This window comes from Furipterus horrens, unplaced genomic scaffold, assembly GCF_987537825.1.
Source record: "Furipterus horrens unplaced genomic scaffold, mFurHor1.1.pri manual_scaffold_2, whole genome shotgun sequence".
Lineage (NCBI taxonomy): Eukaryota > Metazoa > Chordata > Mammalia > Chiroptera > Furipteridae > Furipterus > Furipterus horrens.
The window spans coordinates 69,467,190-69,492,414 of NW_028327172.1; the positions used below are offsets into that span (position 1 = coordinate 69,467,190).

A 25,225-nucleotide genomic window follows, 5' to 3' on the forward strand; every position below is an offset into this window, starting at 1 on the left:
TGTTTATCCATTCACCTGTTGACAGACACATTGTTTCCAAGTTTTGGCAATTATGAATAAAGCTGCTATAAACATTGTGTTTAGATTTTTTTATGGACATACATTTTCAACTCATTTAGGTAAATACCAAGGAGTTCTTTGCTTGCTTTTACTATTGAGCATCTCCACATCAGAGGAAGATGTGATCCATTTCTTATGTAATACATATTATCTTGTGTGTTCTTATCCTTATGAGTTGTTCCTTAATTTGTTACAATATTCAGTGCCTTTCTCACCTTAGCCACTATTCTAAATCTTATCTTTTTGTTCAAGTTTTCCTATAAATCTACATAGCATTGTACTCAGGCTCATGCACCTATCAATCTAGTGAAATTGTTCTCACTAAAGCTAGTGATAATTTTCTAGTTGCCAGAATGCTCTTCATTTCTTATATATTAACCTGGTATCGCTATGTGCTTTGCCACCAACCATTGACCACTCTTAATTTCAGAAAATTCTCTTTTTAGCTTCTGTGATACCACTCCTTCTTTCCTTTTCCTTTATAATATTGCTTCCCCCTTTTTTTTCATCTATCATGTAAGTATTGAGGTATCTAAAGGTTTCATCCTCAAACTACCTTTATTTTGCTTGTGCTTCAAGCAGTCTCTTCCCCATAAGGTCGGTCTAGTCTATAGGCAAAAATTCCTAAACATTTATTTCTAATGCAGATAATTTTTCATTATCTTATTAGACATTTTCACCAGGGTGTATTTTAGACACCTCAGACTCAATATGTACAAAACTAAATGAGAGGTAGCATAAGTAAGTTTTGTGGTGGATGTAAAATCACTGTTTTCTCAGTTGTGGTGGTTGCATCAGTAACACCTCGAAATAGATTAGTTCCTCACCCGCCAATGGTTGCAGCATGGAAGAAAATCATAGGTTTTTTTCCCTTCACACCAATCTATATTCCTCTCTATTCTGAGACTGCAACTCCCAGAAAAGATATGATAGAAAGTAGAGGGAGAGACTAGCAGTGATCCATTGTATTCCAAATCTATAATGTTCACTCAGTAAAAATACTATACATAGGTAGATAGGAATAACCTTCAGATTTGTGGGTACTGAAGATTACTTTTCTAGTACTCTTATACGCTCAGAGTGACGGAACCAAGTGGTAGATATAAAAGTAAATCTGGTGCCTTACTACGTAAATACTTGCTAGAATATTGGAAATTGGACTAAGAATGAACATTAACTTAGTTTCCACCTAGCACTTAAAGGCAATCATTCTATCAACACAGCACAGTGTGCTCAAGGACAGTCTCACAACCATTTATGTTAAATGTTCATTCCTAGAACTTTCCCTCTCACTCTAGGATAAGTAAAAAGTACCAGTGAACTATTTTTGCAAAAGGCAAAGGTAGCATTGCTCTAAAACTCAGAGGAAGAAAATGCCCGTGAAAAATTATGTAAAACATTTGCTTTGTAAAATTTTTGGAAAAGAAATGGGAAGTTATAAGGAAAATTATTTGAGGTGAGAGGGAGCTCAGTAAGATGAGGACAATTTGTCAAGAAATTTTAAAGTCAGAAATAAAATCTATTGAAAGTGGTAAAGAGCAGAATTAAGAGTCTGGAAAATCTCATTAATGATATATAGGTTAAACTGAAGTTCTAGCATAGAGAAGAAAAAGAAACTAGTTCTCAGGGAGAAGGTGATATATAAAGGAATAGAAATGATAATCCTATTTCACAGACTCCTGGGAGGAAAATAGGGAGTAAAGGGAAATCTAAAGGAAGAAAAATACATAAGTTTAGTGAGACACGTAAAAGAAGATTTGAATGTACTAAGAAGCATACCATATTTTTGGATGGAAAGACATACAGATATGAGAATTTAAAGGTATGATAGCAGAAAATATGGAGTTGCCGAACACACTGTTTATGCAGATTAAAGAGGCACACATCCCAATAAATGTTGATGAAATAGATTTGCAAATAGACATGTTAAGGAAAATGTTTTTAATTAGAAGAATAAAGAAAACATTAACCATTCCTTTTAGAACTATAAAAATAGTTTAATATTAGGTGCCATATTAACATAACATTAATGTTAAAAAAATTGTACCATAATTTCAACATTCTAAAAAGACATTTGATAAAATTCAGTGTCCATATCTAGTTTTTTAGTATTAAGAAATAGTAATATGAGCATATGTCCCCTACATGATAAGGAATATTTTAAGCCAACAGCCAACATATTTACGATGAAGCACTAGAGATATTCTCTTTGTAATAAAGGAGACAAAAATATTTTTACAAACTTTGTTCTAGTGTTTTGAACAGTGTAACAAGACATGAAAGTAAAACAAATATAGCTATTGAAAAAGGAAAGACATTCTTTGAACGTGTGATTATATATACAAAAGCTCTAAGTTTCTGATTTATTTAACCAAGGATACAGAAGTGAGGAAGAAGGATATGAATACACTGCAAGGAAGAGTAGGTGCAGCATGTATTTCCATAGTTTTCTTATGTTCTTTTTTCCCTGTATGATCAGGGTGAAACCAGTTAGAGTAGAAAAAGAAGCCAGTTTCTGGTTCTGCCTGTGCCCTTTTACACTGGGCTTTTACCTCCATTCCAGAAGAAAGTACAGCAACAAACCCATCTATGAGAATATTCACAAACATTCTCTTGGTTCCTAAAATAAACAGCAAGACCACACCCTCCTCAGAGTTGTGGGAGAAAGCAGAGGCAGTGCCCTGGAATTCCCAAACAACTCTCTCTGTAATGTCCCAGGAAGCTCATTTTCTATAAGTATTAAGAGAATCTTACTATTTTGGAATTTGTAAAAGATCTCAGAAAAATTACCACACTATCAATAATTATTTAGATGGAATGAGGGAACATTCCACTTACACTAGCAAACTAGGATTTCTAGGCCTAATCTTAAGTATAGCTTTCTAGGATCAAGAATATACTTCACTGTAAAATAGGAAAGAAAACATGAAGAAAAGGAGAGATACACTGTTTCTGGAAAGTAAGAAATAGTATGAGGAGCTATTTCTTCTGAAATTGTTTAACTTGACCAAACAATCCTAAAGTTCATTTGGAAGATCAAACACTATAGGAGAAGAAATAAAATTTGAAAACAGAGGAAATCAAAAGGATTAGCCCCACCAGATATAAAAAGTTATCACAAAATTGTAATGTTTAAAGCAGGTGTAGTACTGACATAAGAATGACATTCAGCTCAATGGGAAGATGGTGCTGAAACAAAACCTTAGCACGTATGTAAAATTAATGTATGGTAAAGGATGCATGAAAAATCAACAGAATGACTAGACTATCCAATGATTGAGTGTGGGGAAATTGATTAATTGCTTTGGAAAAATCAACTTATGCATAAACACAAATACTGTTGGTTTTCTCCTGTGTCCTGTAATTATTAAAATTATGGAGAAAAGTTGTAAACAATATTCCTAGGGTATTCCACAGAACCCTACCCAGTATAGGAATTAAAGCATGCAATAAAGTTCTGGAGGAGGTCTGAACCCTAATCCTTATTCTGCCTCTATCTAGTTCTGTCACCTTGGGTAAGTTGTTCCATCATTATGTCATTGTTCTTAATTTTAAGATGAGATATTTGAATTTTATTTTCTTCAATTTTCCATCCAAGTCTAAAGTTTCGTGTCCTGAAGTATAATAGTATCAAATCCCATGCAGAAAAACATCTGCCTCTGGATAATAGCATGAAATTGAATCAGTGCCTGATTTCCAACCTTGGTTTTAACACTACCTGTGTGATGTTAGGGAAGTTTTACATTCTCTCTGTGGCTGTTTTCTCAACTAAAAATAAACCAAGGGTCGTGATAATACCTAGTAGGCTTGTTGTGAGAAATAAGGCATGTAAGTGCATAAAATGATGCTGCATATACTTGCTCAATGCATTTTTTTTTTAAATTTGCGATGCCAGGAACATAATTTTACTACCTACCCACCCACTCAAGCACAATGAAATCAAGGCCTTCTTTCTGACTTTTGAAGTAGTTTCTGATACACATTGGTAGGAGAGGGATTATGTGATTAGGAAAAAGCTGCAGGTGGTTCTGATCCTCTGCTTTCTTAATTCCAATCCTAAAGAGACACTGTCAGGGTCTTTGAAATAGAGCAGCAGTTCCCTAACTCCATAGCGGGTGAGTAACATTCAAGACTGATAAAAATTCATGAGGTCAAAAAATTCTATTTCAGTTTATGATAGTTAAACTTAAGTACACAGGGAATGGATTTGATTTTTTTCTCAACATATCTATTAATATTCCCAGAACAGTTTTTCCTTAATAAATTTAAGAAATGTTAAAGTTTAAGTGCATTTTAACACAAATTATCTACTAGTACCATAATACTATATACAGAGGTTGATGATAGTCTAGTCAAAGTTGAATTTTTTGAAGTATTATTTCATTTTCCAATTATGTTCAAATGATTTTTAAAATATATTCATAAATGGCTGTGATCAATTCTTTTGTAATTTTCAGTTAGTCATGGGCTTTCTAAGGTGCAAATTATCTACTATTGTCATTTAGTTTTATTACTGCTTTATTTTGTTCACTTTAGTACTTCAGTAGGTGTTTACTTAAAAAAGAATGTATAATAAAAAATTACCCTAAACTTTTTTTTTTTTTAATTTTATTTTGGTTTTTCAGTTACAGTTGTCCCCTTTTCCCCTAATTTCTCTCCCCCACCCATCCACCCTAAACTCTTAAAAAAGGAGTTACACAGCCCTTTTAGTAACTAAAATATAAGTTTAAATGTTTCTCCATGTTAAATCCCAATTTTTGTTTTATTTCAACTGAAAGCAAGGTTCAGATTCACTCATAAATAAGTCTTCTTTTCCTTTAACCCCTTACCAAGCATCTTCCACTTTTTATGAAATACTCACGCTGCTTTTAATATGTCTTCACAGATGCCCAGAACAGAGCAAATGTTCTATTATGATCATTTGGGTTAAGGAACGGGTTGTGTTTGATAGAGAACATTTCCACAGCCATAGTCAACCTTAATCCAAGAGCAATGGGAAATAGTAGGGACCTTCTCTCTTATTATTGCCTAACTAGTCAAACGGATGATTCCATGAACCACATTGGGTTAGTGGGAAAGTAGGCTTGTATATTTGGTATGAGAAAGAATAGACATAAATTTTCTAAATTGATGTGGAAAATTCTAAATCTGGGGTAGCAGAAAGGGAAATGGAGTTTTTATAATCATTGCGATTCTGGCTACGGTAGCACTTCGGCAGACAGTGTTGTGTGTAACATGTTTTAGAGAAAACTTATTAGAAGTTCGTTGTACATTTTGAACAATCCACCTATAGAAGTTTTTTCTCTTTGTCTTTAATTGTCAAGTTAATAATTAAACTTAGGTGAACAGGGGACAATTTAGATTCGTTTTTACAGCATGTCTCTTAATGATCCTTAAATAAGTTTGGAAAGTGAAGATTATTTGAAATAACTAGAGACTTTGGATTAGAAGCCAGTAAATCTATGAAATGGAGATTTGTTCAATGACTAGAGAAGTCACGGAGGCAGCTATAAAATTAGAATAATTAATCAATATTTCTATTTATAGTATTAATTTCTTTGGAGAATTGAACCTGTTATATCCAGGACTTTTTTGTCTACTAGATTCTAATATTTATTTCAAATTAATTTCAGATTCTTTTAGTGACCACTACACTCACTTTGAAAGAGTTGTGAAGGCTCTTCTGATCAATGCTTTAGATGAATCATTTCTGGGAACATTGTATGGTAAGTTAATAATATATATATATATATATATATATATATATATAGTATATAACAAAACCAAGGAGACCCCTTCTTAGAACCCTCCAGTTGTTCCCTCCAGAATCAACTGCACCAAAAGTCCATTCACATCAAAAACTTGTTGGTGTTTATTATTTGTGAAATGTGGAAAGTACAAAAGAAATATGTGACAGTTCCCCTGCCCTTAGTGAGCTTACAGTGAGTTTGAAGATATAGGACACATACTGTTAAAACAGCAGATTGTTCAACACTGATGTGTTGTCCCACCCTCTCTGATAGGCTCCTTGAATTTCACCAAAAGTTATGCTGTTTTAAGCTTTTGTGCCTTTGCTCATCCTGTTCCTCCTTAAGAATATTCTCTCTTTCTACCCTAGATTTTCCAGGTAAGTGTAATATCATTTTCACTATTAAAGCTATCCATGAGCCCTGGCCAGGTCACTCAGTTGGTTGGAGCATCATCCTGTACACCAAAAGGTTGCAGGTTTGATTCCTGGTTGGGGCACATGCCTAGTTTTCAGGTTTCATGCCCAGTCCGGGCACATACAAGAGGCAACCAATCAATGTTTTTCTCTCACATCACTGTTTCTCTCTCTCTCTTTTGCTCTCCCTTCTGCTCTAAAACTTTTTAAAAAGTCTTCAGGTGAGGATTAAAAAAAAAGGCTATCAATGACCCACTCAAGTAGTATTTGTCACTCCCTCATTTGTGCTATCATTATCCATAGTTTGGTGGTACTGGTGTATATACAGTACACTTTTCACACGTATATTGAAAATATATTTTTGTCTTCCTCCCATCTAATACTATGAGAAGAAACATACCTTAGATACTTATCCTTTGCATGTAGTACAGTCTCTGGCACTTAATAAAGACTATAAATATCTTGTGTTGACTATATCTGAGTGACAAAATAAGATTGCATTCACAGCCTATTGAACAAATATTTGATGAGTGCCTACTAAGGGCCAAGCATTACTTCAGGGCCAGGGATATGGCAATGGCCATAACATGAGATTCCTGCCTTTCATGTTGTATAAAGTCTAATGGGAGAGACAGAGAATGAGTACACAAATATATAACAATATGATTTCAACTAGTGATTAGTTCTTGAAAAAAAAAGTAGGATAAGGAGATCAAAAGTGATAAAGAAAAGGAAAGTCTGCGTTAGTTAGATTAGTCAAAGACAGTGTCTCAAGAGGGGACTTTTGAATAGAAACCTGCAGTGAGAGAGGAAGTAATGCATGGGTCTAGCTGAGAGCACAGCAGGTGCAAAGGCCCTTAGGAAAGTCAGTTTGTGTCCAGAGAACAATTAAAAGGCCTGTATGGCCCTTTCTTTTCCCTAATGCTCTGATGGAATGATTTATTTTTATGTCATTAAAATTTTATTTTAACTTAAAATGCTTCTAACCAACCAACCTAAAGCTGTGGGAAGAAATCCTGAAGTATTCAGTTATTTAAATATTTCCTGAGAGCAAAGTGATTGGGATTTCGTTGTTGTTATTCCCCTGAACAGATGGCACCAGGCAAAAATCATATGCACAAGACATGTTGACATCTCTTCATTATTTGGATGACCGCTTTGTTCAGCCTCGTCTAGAAAGCTTATCCTCTAGAAGTCGTTGGAAAGAACAGTATAAGGTATACAGTTTTACTTATTTTTTAATCTCTGGAGGGTAGGGATTTCAGTGTTCAGACAGGCTGAATAATCTCCTAAATTATTGGCATTTTTTTCTTATGTAATTAGCTTGTCATTTCTTACTACTTCTAAAGGCTATTATTGTTTTAATTATTCACACTTATTATATCTATCCAATAATTAAGTAGTTCTAAATGATGAATAACTTTAGAACATCTCTAGGGTTTAGCCTATGTCTTAGAATGAGGAGATTGTCTCAGGATGTTCATTGTTATTTCAGAACAGAAGTTGTTAAAGAAGTTTGAGAAACCATGGGTTTAACTTAACTGGAGGACTTTTCAAGGAGAATTAATGTGTGAATTTATACTGTAAATCTTCAGAGAGCCATGTAGAATGTAATACTTTCCAAATTTGTGTTTTACTATGAGGCTCCTTTTCATGAAATACTCGTCACCTCCTAGGATAATTGATTTCCATAACACAATTTGGAAAATAAGGGCCTAGGTCATTAACATCCTTTTCCACCTTAAGATTTTGTAATTCTACCAATTTGAGTGAAGCATCTTGTTAATTTATAAGATTTATTGGATTCTATGTTATCCTCTAGTTTTCTTTTTTATGACCTCTAATAGTAGAGAGTGCACTATATAATTTCTAAGGTTTTTTTTTTCTCTCTACTTCTAACATTCTATCTTCTAATGATTATTAGCAAGAAGAAAATGGCAAGATAAGCGAAGTTCAAGTTCCCTAACGTCCTTCTAGCACTTAAATCATTAGCTACTCTACCTCATTTATGTTAGGAGATTTGACTTCACCCAAGGCCTGTTCACCATTAAATTACCAAATGATAAATTAGCCACAGATGGTTTCAGTTAAAGGACAGTTACAGGATTACAAAAAGAGTTAGAAGACTTCATTTGGGAGGATGGCTTGAGTTTAGGGTATCTGTTGGACTTTTTCACTGTAGGTGTTTTTAACTTCTCTAAACTCCAGTTTATTCCTCACATACAGAAAATAATTACCTACTTTACAAAGAAATGTTTACTTACTTTGAAGGGAAAGCAGATAGCACAGCACTTAGAACGTGACATAAATATTTTTCTTTAATAGAAAGAAAAGTAACATTATTCATTGATCATTTAGTTTTGTCGAATAATTTACATGCAAAGTAAAGTATCTTATTCGATCTTCAAAGTTAACCACATGAGGAAGTCACTGTTAATTTCTCCATTGGAGATGAGGAAACTGTGACTCAGAAAATTGAGTAATATAAAGTTACACAGCAAGTAATGAGCCAAGCCAATATTTAAACCTAGAAACCTCAGGTTTCTATGGTTTCTCTGATTCCAAAGCCCATACCACCATGCTATATTATGATTTACCATACTATGATAGGTTATGCTGAATTTGGATAACCCAACATTGAAATAACTAAGATACAACAAAATATTAGCTTAAAAATTTAGAGACATATATGATTCAGTATGATCTTGGTCAGGATAAGCTAGGTTATGCTGCCAATGTTAAATAATATGACAAAAAATAAACCCACAACAAAAATCTTAATAGCTTAATCCAACAAAGTTTATTTTTTACTTATATTAGATGTTCAGTGTGAGTCAACAGCAGCGCTCTGCTTGTTGTAGTCTCTCAGGGAACTAAGCTGATAGAGCTTTCAACTCAGCATGTGCTTCCATGAGGCTGGAGGGAAGGTAGTTAGTTAGTCACCTGTTCACTCTGAAAATCAGCCTCTCAGTGACATGTGTCATGAAGTGTCATGAAATATGAAAAACAGTAAGATAGACAAAAGGCAGTGAATCATCCAGTGTAAAAACAATCAGTCTGTTGGATACTGACTTAATACAAATATGAAAGTGGATTAGTAACTTAATATGCTCATTGTGTACAGTTCTAGCACAGGCTTAGAGAGCAAGCAAGAATACTCAAGCACAAGTAATTACACAGGTTAAGAAACCTTATTTATGAATGCCAAATATTTTCTCTTTGTTTACCCATTGATAACTCAGCTATTACACTGTCCATATCAATACTAGCCACCTAGCAATCTTAATACCAACTTGTTTATTTTCATAGTACTTTAGTAAATAACCAATGAAGATTAAATTATTTCTGGAATAGTTTGTTGAAAATATGATATAATTCACATAATGGAAACTGAATGTGATCTTGTTTTTCTTAGTTGTTGACTAACCTAAATGATTTCATCTTTTATTATATTCTGAATTTTTTGCTGCTTATCGTTACCTATTTTAAACTAGTACCTCATTAATACTAACTAGAGATGAGAGGAAGGAAAAGAAAACCTGTGAAAATCACTGCTTTGTAGTAACTCATAGGTATGAGGGATATAAAACTTATTTTTTTCTAGTTTGTTTTTTTCCACTTAATATTCTAAATTATAAATTCATTTTGTATATAAAAATATCTTGTCAAATACTGTGTGCTCAGTATTAAAATTAGAAATAAATATCCAATACCAGTATTTGCTCTTACATTTCATCCTATTATTATGATTCCTAATACTGCTTTTAATTTGTTAGGTTTTTTTTTTTTTTTTAAGATTTTATTTATTTACTTTTTAGAAAGGGGGAAAGAGGGAGGAAGAGAGGTGGAGAAATATCAATGCGTGAGAGATACGTTGATCAGTTGCCTCTCGCACACCTCTTAACTGGAGACCTGTCTGGCAACCATGGCATGTGCCCTGTCTGGGGATTGAACCAGCGACCTGCGACTTTTTGGTTTTCAGGGTAGCACTCAATCCACTGAACCTCACCAGCCAGAGTTGGTTAGGTTCTTTTTATGTTTCTATTTTGTTGTTGTCATTCTAATTCTTCATAGCCTAATTACATACTTTTGTTGTTTTCAGGAGCGTGTAGAAAATTATTCTAATGTAATTATCCATATGAAGAATCCCAAAAATTGTTCCTGCCAGGCCTGTGGATTGCATCGCCACTGTAAATACTCAGTACATTTATCGGGAAAGTTGTATGATACCAGGACTATGGAAATAGATGATTTTATGTCACATGATAAACAGGTATTCTTTTTCCTCTGATTTTAGTTTTCAGCATTTGGAAATTTTAAATACTCAGCTTGCGCAAATAGTCCTAAGTCATTTTTTACAAAAGGAGAAAGCACTAGGAGAAGGAAAAAGAATACAAGGAAAGATAGTACAATCTGAATGAGAAAAATGTCTCGTGAGTAGATTTACTCCTAATGCAGTCAAATACTAAAACCCATCTAAAATCCATGCATATTATTATCTAAGTACACTTCACCCAAACAGCTGGGGGTAGAGGGAGAGGGTATAGGATGAGAATGAAAAGAGAGATAACTGGTGCAGAAGGAACAGATGTCATTTGGGTCAAAGTGAGAATTTAACCAAGTGGAAAATTTTATAAGCTACCAAATTGACAGTCCACGAGGAAAGAATTGAAGAGGCCTATTCATCCTGATATGAGAAATGAAAGAAAAGTATCTCCAACCTAGTCTATTTCAGAAGTGTGTCAGTCTGGAGTGATTATCACATACTTAAGGTACTGTTAATTTTGAATGAATAGACAGAAGTGAAGAAATGTTGAGAGAAAAGTATTTGGTAAACAAGAGCAAAGTAGTACAATATGAAGAGAGAAAAAGTGCAGATGCAGACTACTTCTATTTCTTTTGTTTATGTAAAAGTATTGCATTTATAAATGTAAAAATACTAATATTGAAAGCTCTCTCTGGTGAGTCTGTATATCTGTGAAGGGTGTGTGTGTTTTGGGGGCTAGTTAGAAACCCAAAGTTGACTCTAAATACTGCCAGTCAATTATTAACTTAGATAGATACTATCTGTCTGAATTCTGCTAGATTGGGTAGTATGATTCCTCAGTATTGGGCAATAATTGACCAGGTCCTTCTGAACAATCTGAGTTGCAAGAATCACTAGAAAGTGTATATGGGGATAATGGATTCAGAATTAATCTTTAGTGTTTTATTTGGCAAGTTACTATAAAAACATTTCTTTTCTCAACATAGTCATATGCAAATTTCTCAGTTTAAAAACTGATTTATGACTATGGAATAAGACATCAAAATTCTTAATAAAAGTGATTTGATACTTTAAGGATAATTTTTTGTTGTATAGATAAAAATATTGCTGTACATTCACTGTCTTTACTGTCCAAAGCTAATCTTAAAGAGGGGTGTGGATTAGAAAGCTATTTCTGGAGTTCTGATATTCCTGTGAAGGAATAAAGACTGTACAAAATAGTTGACACAAAAATATCTAAAAAAATAAGAGATCTCATAAAATAAAAGCAAAGAATGTTAATACCCTAGTCACACAATGGAAAAATATAAAAGTCAGCAAATATATTGGAAAATGATTATTTTCTGTTTAAAGACATACAACTGAAACTATCCAACGATGCCAATTAATAGCTCTTTAAGTAGCAAAGTTTTTTAAATAAAATGACAAAATACAATTCTGTTAAGTTTGCATTGAAACTGGCAATTTCATGGAAAGATTGCTAGAGAAAGAAAGGATATGATATATCTTTTTAGATACTAAGGAACTATATATTTGTATAGCTAGAGTTACAAAGCTATACATATTCACTGCCTGTAAGTTTGTTCTTGTCAAAGGAATTCAATAAAAGCAAATGACATACTTATGAAGTACTTTGAAGCGTTATTTATATTATTGGGTTGGCCAAAAAGTTCATTTGGTTTTCTCCATATGATGGCTCTAGTGGTGCTTAGTCATCTTTAACTTCATTCAAAACAGTTTTGTTAGCTTGTATCGTAACAGCTGTCATATTGGTGTGCATTTTTTTTTTAATTTTCAAAATTGGTGAATTTTGTGTAGGCATTTTAATATTGAAAATGGAAGAAAATAAGCAACATTTTTGGCATATTATGCTTTATTATTTCAAGAAAGGTAAAAATCAACTGAAACGCAAATATATGTATATATATATATGTGCAGTGTATAGAAGGTGCTTGCCTGATCAAATGTATCAAAAGTGGTTTGCTAAGTTTTGTGCTAGATTTCTAACTGGACAATGGTCCACAGTCAGGTAGACCAGTTGAAGTTGTTAGAGATCAGATCAAGATATTAACTGAGAACGATCAACGTGGTAGATAGCAGACACACTCAAAATATGCAAATCAATAAAGTTATTGCTGAAAATGAAAAATGTATTTTTTTGGCCAACCCAATACAAAAATGGAAATAATCCAAATAAAATATTACAGTGGTGATTTAATAATCTATCATCATTTTTTCATAGAATATAATACAACCACTAGAATAATATTTTTAAGGTGATGAAATAATGCTAGGTAAAAGTGAAATATAAGCAATGTATATACTACTTTGCATCTGTGTAAAAATGTGTGTATGTATGTTATATGCAAACATTAAACTAGTTATTTGTATATTAAGATAGTGCGATTGAAATTCTTGAATATTAAATTTTTCAGTAATTTTTCCCTATAATGGAAAAATAACATTAAAATCTTTTATATCCTACTGAACTAGAATGTCAATGCATGTATGGAAAGGAAAGGGAAAGGCGGAAAAAAGGAAAGGAGAGGAAAAACCCTGTTTTTAATCAAAGGCATTAAATAGACTGATCATCCCCACACCCACCCTCAGGTTATTTTGGAAACGAATTTTCCATTTTGTGTTGCTGCTATAGTTGCACTAAATTGAGACTCCTTGGGGTTAGCTGGGGTTTTCTTTTAAGGTGCAACTAATACTTTAAAAGAATGTTCTTAGTGAATTTGTTTAATGATAAAACTTTCCTTAGCTGATACTGTCTTCTTCTTTTTTTAAAGATTTTATTTATTTATTTCTTTTTAGAGATGGGTGGGAGAGAAAGAGAGGGAGAGAGAAACATCACTGTGTGGTTGCCTCTCGTGCCCCTCAACCGGGGATCTGGCCGGCAGCCCAGGCATGTGCCCTGACTAGGAATTGAACTGGCGACCCTTTAGTTCACAGGTCGGCGCTCAATCTACTGGGCCACACCAACCAGGGCTGATACTGTCTTCTTGAAAGATGGGATGCTTAGATGGAAAGTGGAACTAATGGGAGAGAGAGGAATTTTAGTTCCAGCAGTCTTAGGTAGGACACTAATGTGAGAGGCCTTGGACCACCAGATTGTGGGCATGGCTGAGAAGGAAATCTGGAGGAAAGAGAGATGTGAAATCTGAAAGGCGGTTAGGAGGACTGACAACAATCTTGAATGGTTTTTAACTTTTCCCAGAGTCTGTCCAGATTCCTCAAGATGCTTAAGATCCGATGGAGCAAGGCAGGAATTACGATGCAAGTAGCAATTGATAATGTGTCCATGGAAAAAGAAAAAAGAAAAAACAGGCCAAGAGAAAGTAGAATCCCTTGGCTCTGTATTGCACTAAATGTTTCTGGAGGCCTAGTAATGTAAACAAATTCCTTACCATCCTTCCTCTTGAGGATCTTTTTCCTTTTTCCTTCATATTTAACTTCTGTAACAAGCTGGCTCCTACATATATAAAGGGCCTAGAGAAATACCTTTTTAAAAATGTTGTTTTTTAGAGGGAGGGAAAAGGAAGGAGAGAGGGAGAGAAACATGGATTGGTTGCCTCTTACAGGCCCCAACTGGGGACCTGGTCTGCAACCCAGGCATGTGCGCTGACTGGGAATCAAACCAGTGAGCTTTCGGTTCGCAGGCTGGTGCTCAATCCCCTGAGCCATACCAGTCAGGGTGAGAAGTACCCTAAAAAGTTACCTACAGTTAGGTGGATATTACAAATGTACATAACGCATGTTCCATTATATTCCATTGCCTTAGTTTGTTAACCGATGTTAATATACACTTCCATTGGGTATATCTAACAAATTTGCAATTCACCGTCCTCAGCTTTTGGAAAATTTGGTAATGATTTTTAGCTTTGTTTCCAATTATACCTTTGTATATGTTGGATCCCTTAGGCTCAATTATCCTCAGATTTATCAGTTTATAGAACTAGGCTACCCTGCATATAGGAATGTATATGTCATTTTGCTTATCTGCTCTGAGAACAATCATCACAGTACTTATTTCTCTATCTGGCAGTTTTTAATACTATCTTGTTAGAATAGTAATGTCTAGAAATGTAATTAGGTAATTAAAAATAGTCTCTGAAAACATTTCTGGACATTTAAGGACACTATTGAACAGCATAGATTAGCTTTATTTGTTTTAGTACTTTATATAAGTGGAATCCACTTATATAAACACTGTGTTGTACTGTATACATTACTTCATAAGAATAACAGGGTGCAGCAATACACTGAAAACTGGTGGGGTGAGGGGAGAGGTCCACTTGCAGTACTACAGTTATTAACTGTTTTCTGTGAAGCCTTACTAACAATGGCTTAGACTCTTCCATATAAAATGTGATCCTGTTTGAGGAAAAATATAGTGTAAGAATATTCTAAAGGTAATTTTGGGTTTATTGACCTACATAAGTGTAAGTAGATGCTAGGAGGGTAGGAATGAGAAACAGAAAGAAGTAAACTAATGTTTAATGTTTTCAATAGATATTTTTGTTACATACAGAAAAGTAGTTTAAATAAGCATTTTTAAGCCTCTCCTTCCCTCTTGTCGCAATTTAAAAATTCTATACAGATAAATTCCTCTGTAGAATACAATATATGGAAATTAAAATCAGATTCTCCTGTATTTTATCCCAAACAGCACTGAGAGACTTCCCCCAGTCTACTTTGATGGTAGAAATGGAGAGACAAAGGGTACCCCTAGTGGCCACTGCAACTATTTTGCTCAAAGTAAATTGTTATAATGGATATGACTGATTTAATAATAACATTGAAATGCAAAAGATACTTAGAGTAAGCAAGCAATGTACAATAATACCTGATTATTTCTAATGATCTGAAAAACAGAGAAGTTTACACAGACTATGAACAGAAATCTGAACATGCTTTTCTTCAGCTTTTGGGGATTTTTAAAAAGATTGTAACCTTCATAAGGTGACACATCAAACCTGACTGTTGCCAATTACCATATTTAACTTTTCATCATTTTTGCCACTATACTCTTGGATTATACTCTTGGATTATTTACTGAACTCATCACTTGTGTGATCCCTTGCAATAGGGCTTCAAGAAAACAGTAAAATTCTTTGTCAAATAAAATACAAGTTACATAGATCAATGTTGTTACTATATCACTTGTACTGAACTCATGAAAGTTAACCCATTATGCACAGAGACAAAGACATAAGTTAGCAAGGTTACTCCATGAAATTAAGATTAATCATGTTATAAAGTTTGGAGCCCTTTCTATTTCATTTTCTACAATGAGTGAAAACATGTAAGTATAGTTATATTTAATTATAACAATGCAATAACACTCCTCCTATTTTAGCTATAGGTATGTATAACTAAGTATATATTAAGACTGTCCTGAAAGAGAAATGTTCTTGTTGGTTGATTTCACAGGAAGAGTATTATAAAATTCTAGAAGTCCATATAAATGTAGAACTTAAAATTCTTAGTTTGCTAACAATAAAATATTAACATAATCAGATCAGACTCATTAATTAAGGACACAGATATGACTAAATAGTTATTTTTTTTTACTTTACAAAATTTTTAGAAAAAAAATATTAAAAGCTGCCAGCACTTAACATTGGTATTTTCTAGTTTATAACCTAGAAAATTACCATGATCCAGGCATTTTTAACTCAAGCCACTGTGTACATACAGTAGCTTGCATGCTTTTCTTGCTTTCAGGTGTGCCCACGCTCTGTCTTACCAGCCATTTTTCTCCTCCTTCCCAAACTCTGTCTTTCAAAGACTTAGTTCAAGCATCTACTTGAGGAACCTTCTACCCTTTGGATTGGGTTAATTGTCCCACCTCTCTGTATCTTGATAGAATCGTATGCTTAGTATTTGACACATTGTTTTGTAATTATTTAATTTTCTCCCAAGACTAAGCTCCCCTAATACAGGTAGAATATCTTTCACTTACATATTTCTATGCTTGAAACACAGCAGCTGCTCAGTTTTTTGTTAACCGTGTTGTATAAATAGGAGACTATAATGGAATCATTGTGTAAGCATTTAAAAAAATGAGTAATGCATTAGATTCTACTATTAAAATCTGAAAACCAGAAAGTCTGTGTATTCATACCTATATTATTCACATCACATTCAGATTATGTTTATTTCTTTATTTAGGTATTTATTGTTGGCAGAATTTGTGCTGAACGTACCAAAATTTATCATAAACTGAAACATTTTAAATTCAAGCTGTACCAAGAATGTTGCTCCAAGGCAAAGACAGGAGAAGTTGAGGGTGAACAAGTTAAAGAAACAGTGGAAAGAATTTTCAGTCAGTCAAAAGAAAGTGGCTGGATTAAGGAGGTAAGGCGAACATAATAAAATAACCATCTCATTCAGTAGATTCTGGAACCTAATTGTGATCAGCGAAAGAATACCAGTGATTAGAAGGCAATGAAATATAAAAGAGAATCTCTCCTCTTTTTCTCTTTTTTCACCCATTCCTTTCGTGCTTATCATTGTCCTACCCTGAATAGGTGCCCTGATATTCTAAGCATTCATGCAGCTCATTCGGTAAATTTTAATCAGCAATAATTCTGTCCCTCAATGAAGGCTTTCTGTCTTTTCACTTTTATACATGTGGTATTCCTTACATATATATTGTCCCCTTATTTTCTTTGACAAAGTACAGGACTCACCTCTGCTTGTCTGCTTCCTATTCTTTAGAACAGTTCTTGTGACCTGAGAGTGAAGAAGCACCTGGTGCCAATCTGAGGAAAGGATCTCGGCTGCCAGTTCTAATACCACCCACATCCTCCTCTTGAGGACATGGGACTTAGCAGCAAGCCCTGTAACTGAAGATCAAGGGAAATGTAGAGGTTTCAGGCCACGGCACTGATTTTGACTCCCCCATATCCTGTTGATCACTAAATGTGATATCAGGAATCTTGCAAATGGGGGTTTTGAAGAGTGCACTGGATTCCTGAAGATCTGCTGGCAGCTCATGAGCTCTGTCTGCTCACATAGCTTCTAGAATTGTTTATGGTACATGGAAAGAATGCTAATCTGATTGAAATCTTTAAAACAGATCTAGTTCCATGAATGTGTGGGACAGAACATAAAATAATAGATTTTCAGGCAACTCAGATAAACAATATATTTAATCTTTAAAAAGAAAAAAAAGCCTGACTTGAGATCCACTGTCCAGGTTATTTATATCATAGGGCAATTTGTGAAAGAGGAAAGTAAAAAAGAAGAAAGCTTTGAGAATAACCTTATGAGCAAAGAGAAAGAAAAAGAGAACAACAAAACAGGAGCTTCTCAGAACACGCCGTGTCCCGCAGAGGTCTCCGGGTCTAGAGAATGACATCAAGATTGGTTTCCCTTTTGACAATTATCCTCCCACTGCAAACCACCACCCAGTGATCTCTGCCTGCTCCCCACATCTTGACACTTAAGTCCTTTTCTGTCATTTTACCTTCTTCAGCTTTTTATCTTTTACTTTGCTTCCGCTTCTCTCACTCCCAGTGCTTTCCTATCTGTCCTCTGTGCTTTTCAGTTTGCTTTAGGGAGGAGCCATCACTTACCCAGTAAGTCCTGTCTTCATTTTCCAAGATGACATTAAATTCTTAAGTGCTTTTATTGATGCATTTGTAAGTGTTGCCAACCCTCTAGTGGAGTTGAAAGACCTATTGGGACAGCATATTTTTAAAGAATTGTGTACTAGGTGTAGAAAAATCACTGTGCATGTCATACAGGAAGCCAGGGTGCTTGGTGGTGGCAAATGTAGCTCAGCCCCAGAGTGGAAAACCACTGGGAACATGGCAGCACACAGGACCCACTCCACACACCAGTTTTCCCGTGGGGAACCAGGCTTGCGTTTCTGTAATTGCTTAAAAGCTTGCTTTCTGCTAAAGGACCCCCTCATCCTGGGCTGAGAACAACAGATGTTCAGCATGTAACCTTGAAGCAGTTTCTTAGGATCTATTCTGGGCTAATTTCAAGAACAGGATGTGGCTAGACGAGTTTTCCTTATCATCAATGCGTGTATAACATTCTTTTCTCTGTTATATAAAAGTAATAATCATATAAGGCAATAATTGGCACAATGATTCATAACTTTCATGAATGTAATCCACCTAAATAATTAACAAAAGCCTGTTCAGGCAGGGGCAAACTGCACTTTCTTTTAGAGAGTGGCCAGTTTTGTTCCCTCTTCTCCCCAGGATTCTTGCAGTCCGTGTGCATTTATTCATTTCATCCATAACGCCGTGGACCCTGCTGATCGGAGGTCCATGACAATGTCATATATATATAACTGGGAAGAACAATAAAATTCTTGCAGAAAAAACTGAAACCATTTTCAAATTAAGTTCTTAAAGAAAGCTTAACAGGGTTCGTGACAACAGAAGGGACCTGGAAAAAGAAAAAAAATATTCTTAGGAAAAGAAAGGCACGTGTCATATTCTGCTTAACGAATAACACTTAGCATTGGCCATTGAAGGTATTTCAAGATCGTACATGTTTAGAACAATGTGCACATTTTTTTCACAAAGTATTAGCTGTATTTTCTTTTTGCAATCCCTCTGACTTTAAAAATATTGTCCATAGACTTTCTCAAAAGATTTTTCTGGGAACTAAAGAAGTTTATGGCCAGTATAAACACATATGCAGCTTTTTGTGCTGTGATTAGATTTCAGAATTGATCAGATGCTCTGACATTTCTCAGCCTCCCTCTGCTTGCCCCTCCGTGTGTGTGTGTGTTAGTGCTGCATGTGTGCTGGCGATGATGCTTGCCTCCTCCTTTGGCTGCAGATTCATGGATTCTAACCCTTTAGAATCCCAGGTCTCAGTGCTACTTGAATGGATATCTATTTGTGGCTCTCCTGCTCTTGCCTCCCAATTATTATGTCAACCTCTTCTTTTACCTTACACAAATTATTTGTTCCTATCTTTCCTCTAGCTTGTTTCACACCTTGTTTTTTCCTTTATCTGCTCTTTCTTCCTCCAAGCATTTTTCTTCCATTATCTCAGGATATCTCAGCATTTCTTCCTCAAAACCTGCCACCTAGACTGACTTTATTCCTCTTGTTCATACTAACAGTTGAACTAGGAATATCTGTTTTTAACCTAATTATGTTAAAGGTTAGGAGCAACCGGAGTGTAAAAAAAGAACAAATGATTAAATTATAATAAAACCAAAATATATACTAAAGATAATATGAATATATGTCTCATTCTAAATTAAAGCTGAAAATCATACTATCACATGCCACTAGCAACATTCTAACAGATGTTGTTGGTTTTTTGTTAGGAACAAGGTGCATGTGATGGTGGGGTTTCCAGGGAAGTTGAACATAGGCTGCTTGGGGTGGGGTGGTGAACACTTGAACACCAGAAAGTGGAGAATATATGTCAATACAAGTATCAAGTTTCAGTTTTATAGATGTTTTTAAAGTAAACTTCAAATGTATTGCATAAGTATTATTATATAAATAAGAATTTTAAATTATAATTAGATATTCTGCCACTTCCCCAAGCTCTTCTCATTTGTCCTCTTTCTTTACCCCTTTTAACTTGAAAAAGTTTTTCTTCCACTCCTTAAACTGATGTTTCTCAAAGCATTGCCCTAAACTATCTATGACAGAACCACCTAGGAGTTTGTGAAAAATTTGTAGCCCCGGCTTCACAAGAGACCTATTGAATAAGAATCCTTGGGTGATTCTTAGCAAATTGGAGATTGAAGACCCTTGCTTAAAAGTGTTGCACTAGGTTCTCTTCCCAGCCTCAAAACTCCCTCCCTTGGCAAACCCATTCCTTTTTCCAGGTCTACCTGGTACTTCTGAGTAGAAGACTCCAGACTTTCCTTTATTTTCTGACCTCTTTCTCACACTTTATTCCTATAATTCCAACAGTTTTCATCAGTAGGTACATCTGGCACGCTAAGGGTTTGACATAATAAGACACGAACTCGTGGAGTCTTTAATAAAAAAAACAACAGAAGCAGAGTCTTTAGGTAGAAAGAATGAATAGCCAGGCAATCTGCCTTCTCTCTGAGTTTTTCTTTTCTCACACTAAAGCTGCACCCTGCCCCAACCCTTTAAATCTCAGAAATAGTATATGTCGTCGTCGGCAGCCGTCCGTCTCGAGAGACGATGGTGTAGCTTCTTAAGTGTCTATCTGCACCGCCGAGAATGGCTGTGCAGTCCGACACGGGAGTGACACGGCATCTGTCTCCTCCCGTGTTGAATTGACATCTTGCGATGACGCTGGAGTGTCCTCTCCAGTGGAGCTGAAGCTACAGAGCCTGGGCAGGGTGATATGGAGGGTCCACTGTTGCCCATGCAGCAGACCCCCCCTCTCTTCGCAGCTGAAGGATCCAAGGGAAAGACGGAGTCAATACAGCTTGGCTTCAGGTGCGCCGCAGGAGTTGCCGGTGTTGACTACAACGTCAAACCGCCTTAGGGACTCCGGCTCCGGATTTTCTGTCGGGGTTTACTCCCTTAGCCTTTCCCCAGAAGAGGTATGCCGCAAGGCAGCGGAGGTTTTTTGGAGTCAGAGTTTTCCTTCTCTGATGTACCCTGACTGGAAGATCGAACCAGCGACACTTAGCTCGCAGGCCGACGCTCAATCCACTGAGCTAAACCAGCCAGGGCAGAAATAGTATATGTACTACAGTGGTTAAAAGCATGGATTTAAACATTTTCTAACAGTAGAATTTGGGGGCAGGTTTCTTCACTTCTGTAAGCCTAAGTTTCTCTTCAGTAAAATAGGAACTAAATAATAATAATTAGGGTTTTAATTGTGGAGATTAATAACACCTTTTAAAGCATTTACCATAGGACCTAGCAATTAGTAAGTGGCCAATTAATAAGTGGCTCTTAGTGATAAAAGCAAGAGTTTCTTTCCTTAGTATAGCTCAGATAGACTGTAATTTTCTAAAATTGACTTAATAAGAAGAATATAAATAAAAATAATATGAAAAGCATTAAAACAGTCACACTTTTAAAGACTAGGCTTCTAATCCTAGAGTTCTTTACTTATATGTAATAGAACCTATATGGGTACTAAGTCAAGAGAATCCCTACATAGTCCATAGTTGTTTCTTTTGTTCTTTCCTTCTTTCTTTTCAGAGAAGCTGATCAAGTCAGAGATCTTTGCAAGCTGGGGGAGGGTTTCATGGCTCTGTCTGGAAGGAAAATGCACTCTTCGTAGACACTCTGTATACCACAGAAGTCAGGGTCATCCCCTCATTGGGAGTAGAACTAAAGTTCATAAGTAGAGTTAAGAAACCATTAGTCAGTTAATCTCATCAACTGAGGTAAGAACTTTGAACTCTATCAACTTTGAAATCTCCAAATCATCCTGATTCTTTTCTGTCTTGTTCTAACTTTATCTTTAACTCTCTATGTTCATTGCTATTGCTCAAATTTGGGTCCTCATTAAACTAAATTATTACAGTAGACTGCTAACTAGTTGCCAAACTCTTCTAGAATGGATGTTTTACCATTAAAAAAAGTACACCTTGGATCATGTCAGTCTCCTGCCTTAACACCTTTATCAACTTTGCATTGACTCTCACGTTACTGTTGAACTCCTTAACCTAGCATTTTATACTTTTTATTCTCTGACCTTAACCTCTTTGGTTCAATCTTCTCTCTATATATATTCCTTTAAAAAACCTGATTGTAGTAAAATCCCATACTTTTTTGTCTTGTCACTGTTGTATGGACTGTTGTATCCTACAGAAAACTCTTCCCGCTAAATCTTTGCCTAACAAATCTTTTTCCTGGGATAGCTTAGATGCCACTCTTTCCTGGTCCCCTCGCTTCACCATGACCACCCTTCTGAAGCCTCAGGAACAGTGTCTGTACTTCTTTATGGCATCTGTTATTGGTTGTCAGCAGTGTATTACTACTGAACACAATTCTCATTAGTGATAGGGAGAGCAAAATTTTTTTGTACCTAGATAGTCATTAGCCGAGTATTTGATATATGTTACGTATTCAACAGATTTTTGAATAGGTTATTGAAGTTTTTACATGTCTATATGATATAAAAATATAATTTACAAGAAAATTATGAAATGAATAATAATGTTCAGTTTTATCTTTTTCCAATGCTTTATATGAGTTAGAAATGCTCATCTGAACTTGAGTCCCTGTTCATATTAAAAAGATTTTTGTTCATGATCACCACAAAATGAGATTGTTCCTGTTTGTGTCTGTAGATTGAAAAGGCCTAGCTTATCTTCATTGCTTTGAGTAAAATAACTAGCTTTTTTATTGTATACACAGAAATATGGTCAACTTCAAGAATATCTCAATCATGCGGATTACTTTCAAGATGAGAAGTTTGAATTGTAACACATTTCCTTCAGAGAAGATGTTATAAAATCCTGTAAATATGAAGATCATGAATTTTGTTTCTCTGTATCATGTGACATATTTAAATATTTTATGTGTATCTTCATGGCAAAGTATCTTGTTTAAAACATGTTCATCTTAATTTCCATGAAGTGGCACTCTACAATCTAATAAAACTTTTCATCTGCTGTACATAGAAAACATAAGGTTAATAATTTTTAAGTGTATTTTGAAGTTATATAACAATACCTTTATAACAGATGATTATCATGTGAATAAGCTGTTCATGTCCTTTTACTGTACTTTTTAGATGTACTTAGACCATCATTGATACGTGTTTATTGCTGAATTCCTGCCCAGATGTGTTTATTATTCTGTCTTCACTAATATATTTTTTACTATTATCATTTAAATCGGTGGGTCATGGAAGAAACCTCAATATTTTGTGTAGTTCAATCCCCTTGCTCAGAGTCAGACTATAGTTTACTCATTCCAAGTAGAGCAGATTTCAGGCCTCCAGAGTTTTAACCCTTACATTCAGGAATAATTTCATAATGTGTATGTTCATGCTTCATGGTGTTTTCTTTTTCTGTTCAATTTTGTCTATATGTTGATGATTAAGATGTATTTTATTTTTATCCATAATTTTCCTATGTAAGTATTTATGTTAGAATCAGGAGATCTCAGAGAGATAGATTCAGCCAAAAATAGCTTAAAAGCATATTTTGACCCTGGCTGGGTAGCTCAGTTGATTAGAGCATTGCCCCCATACTTGAAGGTTATAAGTTCTGTCCCCAAGATAAAAGCAACCAATGAATGCGTAAATAAGTAGAACAACAAATTGATGTCTCTCTCTCTCTTTCTCCTCTCCCTCTCTTCCTCTCTAAGATCGATAAGAAAATCTTTATATTAAAAAAGCATATACTTTGGCATCTGCATTGCTCTGCACATCTAAATTTTCCCATAATAAAGTGAAATGTCTTCAGAGTGAACAAATGGACCCTGTCTATTCTATATCTTCAATTCCTAAAAGTGGTGTTCCAGTAGAATCTATTTTAGTGTGGAATTTTAGATATTTGTTTCTTACTTCAAATATTGGTTGAACCTGGCTTCATCTGTTATGTGGTTTACTTCATGGACTTCAGCGTATGTGCATACATAAAAGTTACATTTTATTTAATCCTGAAATCAAGATTACTTAACATTTTCTGAAGTTATTCCTATTATTATGAACAAAACAAGTAGCAAAAGCTCACAAAATGGTGAAAATACCAATGCTGATGTTTTGTGTGAGGAGTCCATATCTTATTGCTGATGTTTGAGGTCATTGCAAATGAGCAAGCTTCTTTCCTCAGTGAGTGTTTGAAGAAAGAATACAAAAGGCTTTTCATACATATAACACCAAAGAGTGAAAAAGAGACAGGCTATTAAGAAATAAGAGTTAGTATATATCAGGGGACCAAAAGTAAGTAGTCTATAAAAAAAGGGAAATGTTGAAAAATAGAATTAACTTTTACAGGTATTATGACATACTGTATTATTTTATCATCATCCATATCATTGTTCACTACAACACTAAAAAGAAAGTTTGTAAACTTGTAAATCTCACATGTCCGTGAACTTTAGATCTGGGCATTCATTACCATAGCATTAGATGCTTTGGTGTTAGGTAGCTATGGATAGGGGAAATAATGACAAACGGAGAAGTAAAAGGGGACCAATGCTTGAAAGAATGCATAAGGCTGTACAGAAGCTGTGGGGTTATAAGAGAAGGGAAAGCACCATGAAAAGGGAAAAACAAGGAAAAATTTTTATGAACAGTCGAATGTAATTGACCAGTTTTTTCTCACTTGTCTGCTCTCATACTCAGATGAGTAGTTCTATTCACCACTCATTTCGTGGCGGTATTATAGGACTTGCTTAGACTCCAGCATGTAGATGGAGATATAATTGCAGCCCTTGAGCTATTTTGGGAATAGTCTGGCTTTCCTGTGATACTGAAGCAGTAAGTCCAGTGGTTAAGAAAGCATAGGTTTGAAATCAGTCTTGAGTTCAAGCTCTAATCTGTTATCTTCCAGTAACATGTATTGGAGCAAGTGCTTTAATTTTGATGAGCCTCAGGTTGCTCATTTGTAAATGGGGTTAATAATACCAGCTCTCCATATTGTATATTAAGGGAGATATATGCTAAGGGCTGTGCCTAAAACAGTGATTGTACATAAATAGGAACATGTGAATGGAAATGAAGATGTGGTTGACACTGATGTCATCTTGAAATGAAATGGCTAAGTGTGCAAAAGACACTCAAAACAAGTGTCCTAAAACAATAGGATATAGTATGAAATTTATTAAATTATTGCTTCACATGTT

At 35.0% G+C, this 25,225-nt stretch overlaps 1 protein-coding gene across 4 annotated transcripts in view; it reads left to right on the plus strand.

The window, feature by feature from the left end:
• The window catches only part of CCDC82 (coiled-coil domain containing 82), a 32,500-nt gene extending 8,663 nt beyond the window's left edge, over positions 1 to 23,837 (plus strand). For 3 of the 4 annotated variants that reach the window (XM_090267835.1, XM_090267836.1, XM_090267837.1), the window contains exons 4-8: positions 5,694 to 5,786; positions 7,316 to 7,440; positions 10,326 to 10,496; positions 16,668 to 16,853; positions 22,787 to 23,837. In XM_090267835.1, coding sequence (XP_090123961.1) covers positions 5,694 to 5,786; positions 7,316 to 7,440; positions 10,326 to 10,496; positions 16,668 to 16,853; positions 22,787 to 22,855 — 644 coding nt within the window. In that variant the 3' untranslated portion in view covers positions 22,856 to 23,837. Of the gene's footprint in view, positions 1 to 5,693; positions 5,787 to 7,315; positions 7,441 to 10,325; positions 10,497 to 16,667; positions 16,854 to 21,622; positions 21,811 to 22,786 lie in introns of all 4 variants that reach the window. The other variant, XR_016509224.1, reaches the window with a different exon arrangement.
• Positions 23,838 to 25,225: the final 1,388 nt, after the last annotated feature.